The sequence below is a fragment of the Rosa chinensis genome, chromosome 5 (genome assembly GCF_002994745.2).
Source record: "Rosa chinensis cultivar Old Blush chromosome 5, RchiOBHm-V2, whole genome shotgun sequence".
NCBI classification, from domain to species: Eukaryota; Viridiplantae; Streptophyta; class Magnoliopsida; order Rosales; family Rosaceae; genus Rosa; species Rosa chinensis.
In genome coordinates, this window is record NC_037092.1 from 15209127 (window position 1) to 15222092 (window position 12966).

General features: G+C 40.5%; 1 protein-coding gene across 1 annotated transcript; it reads right to left on the bottom strand.

Annotated features, from left to right (window-relative positions):
- Nucleotides 1–14: 14 nt before the first annotated feature.
- LOC112203236 (receptor-like protein EIX2) lies at nt 15–4708 on the bottom strand. The gene is made up of 3 exons (XM_024344230.1): nt 4434–4708; nt 837–1094; nt 15–789 (listed from the first exon to the last, which is right to left on the bottom strand). Exons 1-3 carry the CDS (start codon nt 4706–4708, stop codon nt 15–17), a joined length of 1308 nt encoding a protein of 435 aa, XP_024199998.1.
- Nucleotides 4709–12966: the final 8258 nt, after the last annotated feature.

Consider the following 12966-nt stretch of genomic DNA (forward strand, 5'->3'; position numbering starts at 1 on the left):
ACAAATAGAGAACTTCAGACGCCCACTGAACTCGGAATATTACCAGAGAGATTGTTGTTTCCCACATCCACAACACTTATATCTCCGCACAAACTCCAGGATAGGGGAAGCTCTCCGGATAACTGATTGTTTCCTAGAGAAAAAACTTCCATAAATTGCATTTTACATATAGAAGGTGGAATACTTCCTGTCAAATGATTATCATAGAGGTCCAAGTAGTGCAGAAGAGGAGCGTTAGTGGGAAATAGCTCGAGTGTGCCCTCAAATTGATTATGATGCAAATCCATTTCAGTTAGTTTTGGAAACTTGAATGGGAACAGAAGCTTTCCACTGATGTTATTTTTAGGTAAATACAAAGATTCAATTTGGGAAGATATCTTCAAGAGCCACTCGTCAGGTATTATACCCGAAATTCCAGTATTTTTAAGCTGAACATCAACTAATTGAGTTTGTGATTGAAGCCATACAGGAAAAGCGGGACCTACTCGGGTGTTTTCTATGCGCACTGTGTGGAGCTTAAATGGAGGAACCCAGTCATGAGCCACGTCAAAAATGAGGGACGAATTGGTTGCTGCTCTGTCTCTGCCTATTTGAAAAGCTTCTAATCTCGTGAGGTTTATGAAATGGGATTCAGTTAAAACTCCTTCCCATGAATTCCAAGACAGATCTAGGTCAACTAGCTGAGAGAGTTGTCCCAAACTTTGAGGATTAATGGAACCATTCATAAGATTAGAAGAGAGGTCCAGTGATTTCAAGGATGAAAAGTTTCCAAGAGATTCTAGAATTGAGCTAGAAAGAGAATTGGAACTGAGGTCAAGATATTGCAACTCACTTACCATCCCCAATTATCCGAACAGTTTGAGGAACCGCTCAAAAACTCTTGAAGGTCTCCATAGAAGTTGTTCCCCCAAAGATTTAGTATCTTCAACTTGCACAAATTTCTGATGACATGGGGAATTTGACCTTTGAGGGTCATCCCAGATAAATCTAGGTGTTCTAGGTTTTTGAGACTAGAAAATTCATCAAGAAAGGGACCATTGAAAGAAATCTCACTGAGATCAAGTTCTTTTAGGCTAGTGAGATTAGAAAACCAGCTGGGGAAAGAAGAATTGATAAGATCATTAAATGACATATCAAGGACCAAAATTGATATGAAGTTAATGGTGTCTAGAGACAGTGGAAGCTGGTTTACCTTAATATGACAATCAGACAAATGCAACTCTAAGAGTGAAGGAAGCATGTTAACATTATCTAGCCAACTCACTCCTGTGCTGCTAAGGTTCACTTCTCCAAGATTAAGGTATTTGAGGGAAGAGAGATGAGATAGCCAATTCAAGTTCTTGGAATTGACTTTACCATAAAAAGAACTGAGGTCAAGATAGTTCAAGTTTGAGAGGTTACCAAAAGAAAATGGAATCTCTCCTCCAAATGATGCAAATGAGAGATTGAGATACCTCAAAGCTGTCCAATGAACCTAGGGATGTGAATCCCTTGAAAATCGTTACGGCTTAGATCTAAGTGGTATAAATATTTCAAGCCAAGCAAGGAAGGATTTATCTTACCCATCAAACGATGATGTTTATACCGCATGACTTCCAACCTTTTTTCATAGTGGAGATCTCCATATGTATTCCGGAGGTCAATTCTTGCAACGTGGCCGGTTCGATTGGTGCAAGAAATCCCTCGCCATTGACAGCATGCATGACCCACCCAAGAGTCAAGCCTACCAGATGGATCGACAAGATCTTGTTTGAAGCTGAGAAGAGCTTGTCTCTCTTCCTCGAAGCATGAGGAGTTGACATTGCTTGGAAGTGCATTCCCCAAACACCAAGAAGCGAAAAATAGCAAGAGAAGAATGTGAAGAATGAGGTGAGATATAGGGTTGGACCGTTGGAGTTAAAATAGTCATTCATAATTTGATGTTGTGTTTGTTGCAGAGATGGTTGGGTACTTGCAGTGAGAACGATAAGTGAATTATATAGGACAGTAGAGCTGCGTAAGATCAATAATACCCCAAACAGTAAGATCCACCTTCATCAATATTGATTATTATTATTTTTTTTTTTTGAAAAGATCAATTGATTAATTAATTATTCCAAGGTTGGGTAATTAACCGTAATTTGCAATGCCGTCCCACTACTACAGTACTACGGCAGTGGAGCTGCTTTTCCTTTTTGACTTGGGTCGCCGAGCAATATATGAATTAATTAATGAAATACCCTTTACTCTGAATCTTGTATTCTATTCTTTTAATCTCTTGATTAACATTGCTTAAAATTTTAATATTTTAGACTACATAATTGATAACGTTTTTTTTTTAATCAAAGGAAGTAATTTTATAGATAGAAACTCAATAGAGCTTGGTTACAAGTGTTGGGAAAGTAAATATTGTGTATCATGTATAATAGGAAAGTAGTTTAGCTTAGTTATGCATAGTTATTTGCTACCTTATTTTCTCCTTAATTGTAGAGATTTGTTTCCTTGTAGAATAGGTACTCTCTTTCTTGTAATCTGTTTATTACCTTGATACGTGAATGAATGATAATCATCTAGCAAAATATCCTCTTTTCATGGTATCAGAGCAGGACTAGAATCCTGACTCCATAGCCGCTGCACCTTGTCTCTAGTGCAACTAATTTTATTCTCATTCCGTTGTACCCTATATCTCGTACAACAATCCTCGATCTCGTCTCCATGGGAAATCAAAATTTCAAATCATTTTTCATTGATCATTCTGATCATCCGGCCTTGGTGATAGTGTTCAATCAACATAATCGACCAAATCAATCTAATTGGCAATACGGTTCCTCCGGTTGCAATCCTCTCTCCAAACAACAACTTCAGCAAGTTTTGGCTATTTTGAATCACAAAGGATCTAATGATTCTTCTAGTCCTCAATCACATTCAGCTGCCATGGCTATTAGGAGCAACAAGCCCAATCAGTCCTATTCTTCAGGTTTATCTAAGATCGCTTCCCGCAGTTAGATCATTGACAGCGGGGCGACAGATCACATCTCTTCATCTCTTAAATTATTTTCGCATAAGAGTAAAAATTGTTCATTGCCTCCTGTGTTATTACCGAGCGGAGAGAAGGCTAATATTTTTGCAAAAGGATCATTGCCTCTGAATTCTGTGTATTACCTGCGTGATGTATTGTGTGTGCCTACATTCAAAGTTGATCTGTTATCGGTCAGTCATCTGACAAGGGGCTTGAATTGTTCCGTGACTTTTTTTCCATATTGGTGTATTTTGCAGGATCTGGTTTCGAAGAGAACGATTGGTTTGGGTAAGCAATGTGACGGTCTCTATTATTTGGTGGCATTAGCAACGGAGAAAACCACAACCAAACCACATCATTCATCACCCATTCAACCTGCCTGTCACCTCACCATGTCCTCTACCAACCTTTGGCATCGTCGTTTGGGCCATGTTTCGTCTCGTCCTCTCGATTATATTGCTAAATATTTCTTAAATATTTCTCTTAATTCGAATCATGCTTGCGATGTTTGTCCATTAGCAAAGCAAAGTCGTCTTTCTTTTGGTACTAGTTTTATCTCATCTGTTAAACCTTTTGATCTTATTCATTGTGATATTTGGGGTCCTTATAAACATTCTTCTCTTTCTGGTGCCCATTATTTTCTTACTATTGTGGATGATTATTCTCGTTTTACCTGGGTTTTTTTAATGCAACATAAACATGAAACTCAATCTTTAGTCAAACATTTTTTTGCTCTTGCATCTACTCAATTCTCATCTCAGATTAAAAGTTTTCGCAGTGATAATGGGGCTGAGTTCCTTTCTCTTCAAAAATTTTTCCAAGATAATGGAGTCCTTTTCCAGCATTCTTGTGTTTATACGCCCCAACAAAATGGGGTAGTGGAACGCAAGCATCGCCATATCCTCCAGGTTGCCCGCGCTTTTAAATTTCAGGCTAACCTTCCTCCAAAATTTTGGGGAGAATGTGTCCTTACTGCTGTGCATGTTATTAATCGTTTACCCACTCCACTGCTCTCTTTTAAAACACCTTTTGAGCGTCTTTATTCCAAACCTCCTTCTTTTCATCACCTTCGTGTTTTTGGTTGTCTAGCTTATGCTTTTTTTTTTTTTTTTTGGTCTGATTTGTCTAGCTTATGCTACTAATGTCCATATCACACATAAATTTGCTCCTAGAGCCGTCAAGTGCATCTTCACCGGTTATCCCATTGGTCAGAAGGCCTATAAACTTTACGATCTCTCTACTCACAAAATTTTTACCAGTCGTGATGTAGTTTTTCATGAACATATTTTTCCATATAGGTCTGATCCCGAGCCCCATTCCCTTCCAATTTGTCCTTTGGCCCAAATCACAGCTCCCTCATCAAACCCAACTCAGCCCACTGGCCCAATTCCTTCTCCAGCGTTAGATGTTGACCCGCCTTATCCTTCCCACTCACAGTCGCGTCAACCTCATCGCGTCGTCTCCCATTGACGCTGCTCTTCCTTCTTCCTTTCCAATCGATTTCGATCCTCCTTCTCCCTCTCCAGTTCCTTCGCCTCCGACCACCTCACTCGATCTAAGCCTTAGCCCAACATCTCTGAATCCCAGCTTCGCCTCGCTCGATCTGCGTCCTGACCCAATCCCATCCCCATCCAACGCTAGCTCGCCCTTCCCCTCATCCACTCCGATTATACCACCACCGCCGGTTCCCATCGCTCCACCAGTACCCATCGTTCCACCACCACCCGAGGCTCCTCTCCATCACTCCACTTGCACCACTGCTCCGCCCCCAAAACTTCGGGATTATGTTTGTTCTCAGGTCATGCTACCTACTTCCGATCCATCGTTCTCTTTGTTTCCTGGTCCAACCAAAGGTACCCGCTATCCCTTGTCCAATTATGTCACATATGATCGGTATACACCTGGGCATCGATCGTTTATTGCTCAGATTAGTCAAGCTTCTAAGCCCAGTTCCTATGCTGACGCCGCTCCCCATCCTGCGTGGCAAGAGGCTATGCGCTCAGAGTTAGAGGCTCTCCATGCTAATGGCACATGGACTCTCACACATCTTCCCGCCGGTAAGAAGCCCATTGGTTGTCTCTGGGTTTACAAGATCAAACACCATTCGGATGGTTCCGTTGAGCGTTATAAGGCTCGTTTGGTGGCCAAAGGTTTTACTCAGATGGAAGGTGTTGATTATCAGGACACTTTTTCTCCCACTGCAAAGATCATAACAGTTCGCTGCTTAATTGCTTTGGCTGCTGCCCGGCGATGGCCACTTTCCCAGTTAGACATCAACAATGCCTTCTTACATGGGGATCTTCACGAAGAAATTTACATGATGCCTCCTCCGGGTCTTCGGCGACAGGGGGTGGAACACTTGGTTTGTCGCCTTCACAAGTCTTTGTACGGACTGAAGCAAGCATCTCATCAGTGCTTCGCCAAGTTTTCGGTTGCTATGCAATCAGCTGGCTATGTTCAATCAAAAGCAGACTATTCTTTTACTGTTCACAAGGAAACAAGGCAATTCTTTTACTGTTCTTCTGATATATGTTGATGATATTGTAATTATTGGGAATGACTCTGCTAGTATTTCTGCACTTAAAAACTTTCTGCATAGTCAATTTCGTATTAAAGACCTTGGGAACTTGAAATATTTTCTTGGCATTGAAGTATCACCTTCTGCCAATGGGATCTTTATTTCCCAGCAGAAATACGCTCTAGAGATCATTAAAGATGCTGGATTGTTAAGTGCAGCTCCAATTGATACTCCCATGGAGCGTGGATTGAAATTGTCTGATAAAAGTGAGTTGCTCAAGGATCCATCTCGATACAAGAGGCTAGTTGGGAGGTTGATCTATCTTATGGTTTCGCAACCTGATATTACCTATCCAGTTCATGTTTTGAGCAGGTTCATGCATGAACCTAGAAAATGTCATATGGAAAGTGCTCTCCGCGTTGTGCGATATCTTAAGAATGCACCTGGTCAGGGTTTATTTTTCTCTTCAAAAAGTGATCTCAGGTTGCGACCTTATTGTGATTCTGATTGGGCAGGTTGCCCGATTACTAGAAGGTCTACTACAGGCTATTGTGTCTTTCTTGGACCCTCTTTGGTTTCATGGAGATCCAAGCAGCAAAAGACCGTCTCTCTCTCTTCAGCAGAGGCAGAGTATAGAGCAATGACGAGGGCTTGCTGTGAACTGACTTGGTTAGGATTTCTTCTCCAAGATTTGGGTGTATTGCAATCAAAACCTGCTCTACTATACTATGATGATAAGGCAGCACTGCATATTGCTGCTAATCCTGTTTTTCATGAAAGAACGAGACACATTGAAATGGATTGTCATTACATCAGAGATAAAATTCAAGATGGCTCTGTTGTTACAAAGTTTGTGAGTTCTCCACATCAGTTAGCTGATGTTCTTACTAAAGCATTGGGAAAAGAAGTCTTCATTCCTATGATTCGCAAGTTGGGAGTTCGCGACATCCACTCTCCAACTTGAGGGGGAGTGTTGGGAAAGTAAATATTGTGTATCATGTATAATAGGAAAGTAGTTTAGCTTAGTTATGCATAGTTATTTGCTACCTTATTTTCTCCTTAATTGTAGAGATTTGCTTCCTTGTAGAATAGGTACTCTCTTTCTTGTAATCTGTTTATAACCTTGATACGTGAATGAATGATAATCATCTAGCAAAATATCCTCTTTTCAACAAGCATATCATAACACATCCAGATAACAATCGTAGATTGTTAACAAATTACTAGAAATTTGTGTTAGCCTAAGGCCAGTGACCATTACATATCCTTCCGTTGCCATCTACAGACAGAACAAGAAGATGGGGATGTACCCACGGTGGTACATAGAGATAGGTCCACTCATTTGACGTTTCATGCTTCGCCATTATAGAATAACTTGAATCCTTCTTCAATACTACTCCAGACGATTCAATAGTACCACTTATGTCAACGTAAACATATTTGGTTGGATCAAAACCTCCAGGATCCCAAATACGAAACCCTAGCAGATTAGAGCTCATCAGTTTGGCCCACAAGAGAGCCCAATTCCAGCAAAACTTCACCCATTTAGGTCTCAAACCTCCATGGGGCCCCCAATCATATTTTACTTTGGGCACCCAGCATGGTTCGGGCACCCTATCAGAACCCGGCCTCCGATCTCTAGCAGCACAGCTGCTTCTCAACCCATCGACCAGCCGCGCCATTGCCATGCAATCATTCGAAGCAGACTCCACCGCCGCGCACGATGATCGATGCATGTGTCTCTTCATCCTCAGTCTGCATCCCCTTGAGTAATTAGGCTGCATCGCTCCCAGCCTCCCATCACAATCGAATGCAGACACTGCTCGCCTAATTTCGAAGACCTGCTGCAATGGCAGATCTGCAACCTGCCGCCGCCAGTCCAGCCCAAACGTCTCCCGCTCCCGTCCTTTATGCCAAACACTAGAAGCTCTTTTCCATCGATGATTAGCGATGTCAATCACCGCCATCTTTAGATCCAGATCATATAAATGGCTACCTCCCCATGGTTTCACCAAACAGGCTCCTCCAAACAAACCTAGGTCTATCTTGAGCCGAGCTCTACTTGGGCGAATTCGGGACAAACAATTTCGCACCCATCGAGCCTTGGGTCTCCCCGGATTAGACCACCAATCCATCTCATTCACATCATCCACTTCATTCCGGTGAGAGTCAAAAGAGGTAATGAAGGTTTGAGGGTTAGATTGGGTGGTTTCCACACGAGGTTGGCGTTGGAGGGCCATCAGCAGATGGCTTAGGACAGAGACCGTAGCCGGCCGCCATTGTTGGAACGCAAAGCCAAGGAGGCCAGGCTTTAGGAGGCTAGGGTTGAAGCGCAGAGCCATAGCGCTGAGGAAGAAGCATATAATTGATAACGTTGAGCTAAGCATCAACGCAGCAATTTTACAAAAAGAAAAAAGAAAAAGACAAAAGTCAGGTGCAAAGAACACGAAAGAACAAGGACGTACAAAACCTAGTCACATACACCTAGATGTGAATTTGAAATATTCCAAAAAAAAATACTAAACAATTAACAATGCTAATTATTTTTGTTTAACAAATTTTGGCTTTCATAATTTATTTAGTAGGGAAGTATTGAGTCAATTTTACACCTTTTTTTAAGTATGAATGATCCTTTATCTTTCGAGAAAAGTGGTCAGTTCCACAACTAAATCACAACTGTTAATTCTGATTGGATAAATTTCTATAGTGTGTGGGCAAAGAGACTCGTTAATGGTACATTTTGTTATCGTCAATATCAAAATTTATATGAAATTTCATTGTATAAAACAAAAGCTAGCTAGGACCTGTACTATGAACAAACAAACAAAATAGCTAGGCACCCAAATGGAAGTAACCAAACTTTTCAATAGAGCAACTCGTTACAAGTTAGAACATAACTAGCGATTATGAGGGAGATTTGTTGTGGTGAGATTCGACTATTTAAGTTTAAGACTTTAAGTCATATATTTTATGATTCTTGTGTTGAAACTAGGGCTGGGATCGGTTCTATTTTTCTGTTTTTTTTCAGGAACCGAAACCGGAACCGGTAGCATTTTCCGGTTCGGTTATTACACTTTTGCATACCTGGAACCGTGTTGGAGCCGAACCGATTTTCTCAGGTCGGTTCTGTACTGTTTTCGGTTCCTATACATAGAATCACAGATGAAGGAATGGTGGAGATCAGAAATGGGGTTCAAAGCACAGACCCACAGATGAACTGGGTTTTCTGGGTTTTGCAACTTTTCAAATAGAAGGAAGAAGGAAGCAGAGTTACCAGGATCGCTCACTTGTGTGGCGACCCGCGTTCCGGATCGCACGTACCGAAACGTGGTACATCAGCGATCCAGATCGTTAAACCTAGCGATCCAAACATCTCTGCCTTCTGCGTCATATCAGCAACTCAACATCTTTTTTTTTCGTCCTCTTCAAGGCGATGGGAAGCCTCTAGTCCTCGACAACCCAGTTTCTTCCTTATTCTCCTTCGCAGCTCATTCCTTTTTCTGTTTTGTTCGGCAGAAATCTTTTTTGTTTTACTGGGTTTGCAACGGTGGAGCTCTCAACGAAGACCTCATATTTGTTTAGGTTAATTTTTTAATACTAGCAGCCTAGGCCCATTTATCTATGATTAAGGGTTTTGTTATACTAGATCCAGTTATTGAATATATGGATAAGGCAAAAAATTCTTCTTTTTTTTTTTAATAGAAAAAATTAGTGTCTCTAATTTCATAAATTATTAAATATAATAATTTTAATATCCTAACGTACGGCACACCATAAACATAGCGTACCACGTACCCGTACCGCGTTCCCGTACCGAAACGACCCGCGATCCAGGTAACGAAGAACAATTATGAGGGTAGGGGATAGTGATTAGGGCTGTCGGCTGTCGGCTGCCGGCTGCCAGCTACGCTTGAGAAATTGGAGAAGATCTGAATTGAGAAGCTGGGCCTAATCCTCATTCCAAACACACTTTGCCTCCCAAATCTCACGGTATTCGGAACACAACCAAAGCTTAGAAATATAACTGAAAAACAAATCATGGTATCAAGTAGGACAACAACTTTCTCCCATAAACAAATCATGGTACCAGCTGAATAAAGAAATAAGAAGTAGAAAATTGGTTTTCAAAACTATCTCTGATAAAATCAAAACCAAACAAAAGAGCGAGAACTAAGACGAGAGGAGGAAGAAAGAGACGAGAAAGGAAGGGAACAACAAGACTAAAAGAAATAGAGGGGAGAAAGAGAGAGAACGGGAGAGAAGGTTTGAGAGAACTTGGAGAATATTATTTTAAAATTTTCTTTACTAAAGCAAAAGCACAAATAGGGGAGCATCTTCTGACCTTCGCACATGGGCACATCAGATTAAAAAAAAGTAGATGGGGTGGGTAGGTAGAGAGAATCTTAGGGTTAGGGAGAGTGGGAGACACCGAAAACAAACAAGAATTATACAATATTCTCTAAATCGCTTCGGTTCGGGTAAAGGCAAAAAATGAATATGGAAACCGACACCGAACCGTTACTATTGTACAAGAACCGAACCGAAAAAAAATGACTAAATTAAGAGTGAAAACCTAACCGAACCGATCGATTCGGGTCGATTTGGACTGGTTCCTCAGTTTTTCGGGTCTAAAATTCCAGCCCTAGTTGAAACACACTCTTCCTATTTGAAGTTACTCACGTAAAGCAAGGAATGGAAAAACGTAAACAAGGGGTGGAAAAGTTTAGGTTGTTATTGTATCAGCTGCGAAAATAGTAAATACGCACTAGTCGTTATTGATTTCCTTTGGAGACGATTGCTAGTGTTGTCGATGTTGATTTGAACTGGTCAAAGAATTAAAATAAAGCACGCTTCCATCTTCCATGCATGGTTTCGTTATGAATAATGTCTATGCATGCACCCTATAAGGCTTTTTATTTTATTTTTTTCCTGGTGAAATATATAAAGCTAATTAAACCTATGCTGCCACTATCATTTTTCGGGAGGAATAGGTGTGTCGAAACAAGAGAATCGCATAATGATCGATTAATACCGGATGCGTCTTCGAGGATCTGGGGTTGATTGCCTGAAGGAGTCGTTTAATTAAAGGTACAAATGGACGGCAAACCCAAACTGATCGAGCACTTTCTTTTCTCCAAGGGGGAGGCGGTTGAACTTTGAGACTTCTAAATCTACAACTAGTGTTTTTCATAGCAGCAAAGTGGAGGAGAGCAGTAGAAAGTGGTGTTTGCCGTACGTAAATTGGGATTGTATAGGCCTTTTAAATCAAACTACTACGCTTGTATGGTATGAATTTTCTACCACAATTAATCCGCTAGTCAAACACTCAAACTGGTAACTCAATCTTATTAATTAGTACTTGCAGTCTGGGGTAAATACTAGCCATGGCTTCTCTGAATCAATCGAAAGTAGGTCAATATAAACTCATTATCGTTGCATCTAAGAGCAAGTCCACGACATCATATGCTGACCCAGGTCACCAAAATCCAAAATTGTGATTTCCCACCTTCGACCGATGAAATGTAAGCCCAACACTAAATGTCCCAGGCCACGACCCAGGTTAGGAGTTTGACTCAGGTCATGACCCAGAGAGGCCGGGCTCCAACGTGGCCCAAGACTTTTATCCGCAAAGTGTCGTCGGTGGCGTTGTGCACCCAAAGCACCAAATCTTGACCAAAATCGAAAAGCATGGATACTAGCACGTAGATATGAAGAGTAGATGAATTTTCTCACCTCATGCACCTTCGATTTTGACCGGAGTTGCTGGAAAATGCAGAGAAAAGTTCAAAACTTTTGACCTTCAATTCTCCTTCCCCGCTCCACATATGGATGAACTGGGACCATAGAAGCGTCAACGATGAGAAGACTAACCGATCGCCACCGGTCCGCCGCCTTGAGGTGGCTGGATGGCAGAGTTCTAGTCGGGTCCAGTCACAGGTCATCGGGTCACAAAAACGGGTCTCGAGCTTATGGAGCAAACTGGATCGTCCGATCCAATCTGGGCTTATACATGGTCTCCCCTTAAATGAATCGACGGCTCTAATGAAGCAATGGTTATTTTGAACGGCTCAGATTGCACCGAGTGAATTTACTTTTTTCTCAAATATTTTCTAAATTTCTAAAACTTCAGAAAATCATTATAAATATGTTGGGTGTTCGAAAAATTCACTAAAAATTCTCACAAGCGCGTCGTGTACTTTATTATAGAGTCCAATCAGTCCATAAATCAAAATTTTTATCTTAAGAAAAATTCAAAAAAATAATCCTAAGCATTCAAATAAACATCAAGAAAAATAATTATTCAAACATTCTCACTTTAACTCGCTGAATTTTTTCGAGGCTCACAAATGCATGATGTGAGAGATCCAACAGTAGGTTCGTCGGTAAGTTTTCCAAAATATTCAACATTACTATTTATTTATCATATGTTTCTTATTATAATAAAAAATTAATAATAATATTGAATGAATAGTGTTCTGACCCAGTGGCCTGACCAAATGGGTGGAAACAAACATAGAAGAGCAGGGAACAGTGTTCTTACCCAGTGATCCTGACCTACGTACACATCATATGGAAGGTTTTACGGTATATTAATGTACTGATATATAAAGTAGACTTAATTCGATACAGAGGTAAACCAGTTCGAATGTAGAGTAGTCTCAAACCAGTAAAAACAATCTAACCACTACACCAATTTTTCAATCAGACGACAGTTTTTCACTGTCGTCTGATTATAGGCATTGCTGTTGTCTATCTCAATGCCGTCTGATACATAATCAGACAATACCAGAAAACTGTCGTCTGATAAAGTTTAGTACAACAGCAGCTACTATCATGTCTGTTGTCTGAATACCACGAAGAACAACAGCAGCTTATATACTTACTGTTGTCTAATAAAGTTTAGTACAACAGCAGCTACTATCATGTCTGTTGTCTGAATACCACGAAGAACAACAGCAGCTTATATACTTACTGTTGTCTGAAGGCTGTGCCAGACAACAGGGGCTTATATGCTTACTGTTGTCTGAAGGCTTGATCAGACAATATGTACTTGCAAATCCCATTGTCTATCTATTATTGATACTATAGATTTCTAAACAAAACCATTGTTTGTTGTTTTGCTGGACAATGGCTTTCTCGTTCTTTTAGTCCTTAAAGTATTATAGTTAGAGGACTCATACAACAGTTTTTGTTAGGCATTTTATGATGATCAATTATTGGACAATAGTTTTTAGCTGGAATAGAATGGTCCAAGAGACATTCAAAAGACCTACATTCTGCATATATGAGATCCAAATGAAAACCCAAAACACATTTATTTATGTAAAGATTCGATACATTCATCCATATATCCAACAAAGTCATTTTATCCTAACATTAACCCCCACAATACTTGTCCATAAATGTGATGCACATTAACCTTGCCTAAACCTCACAAATATGTGAAAAC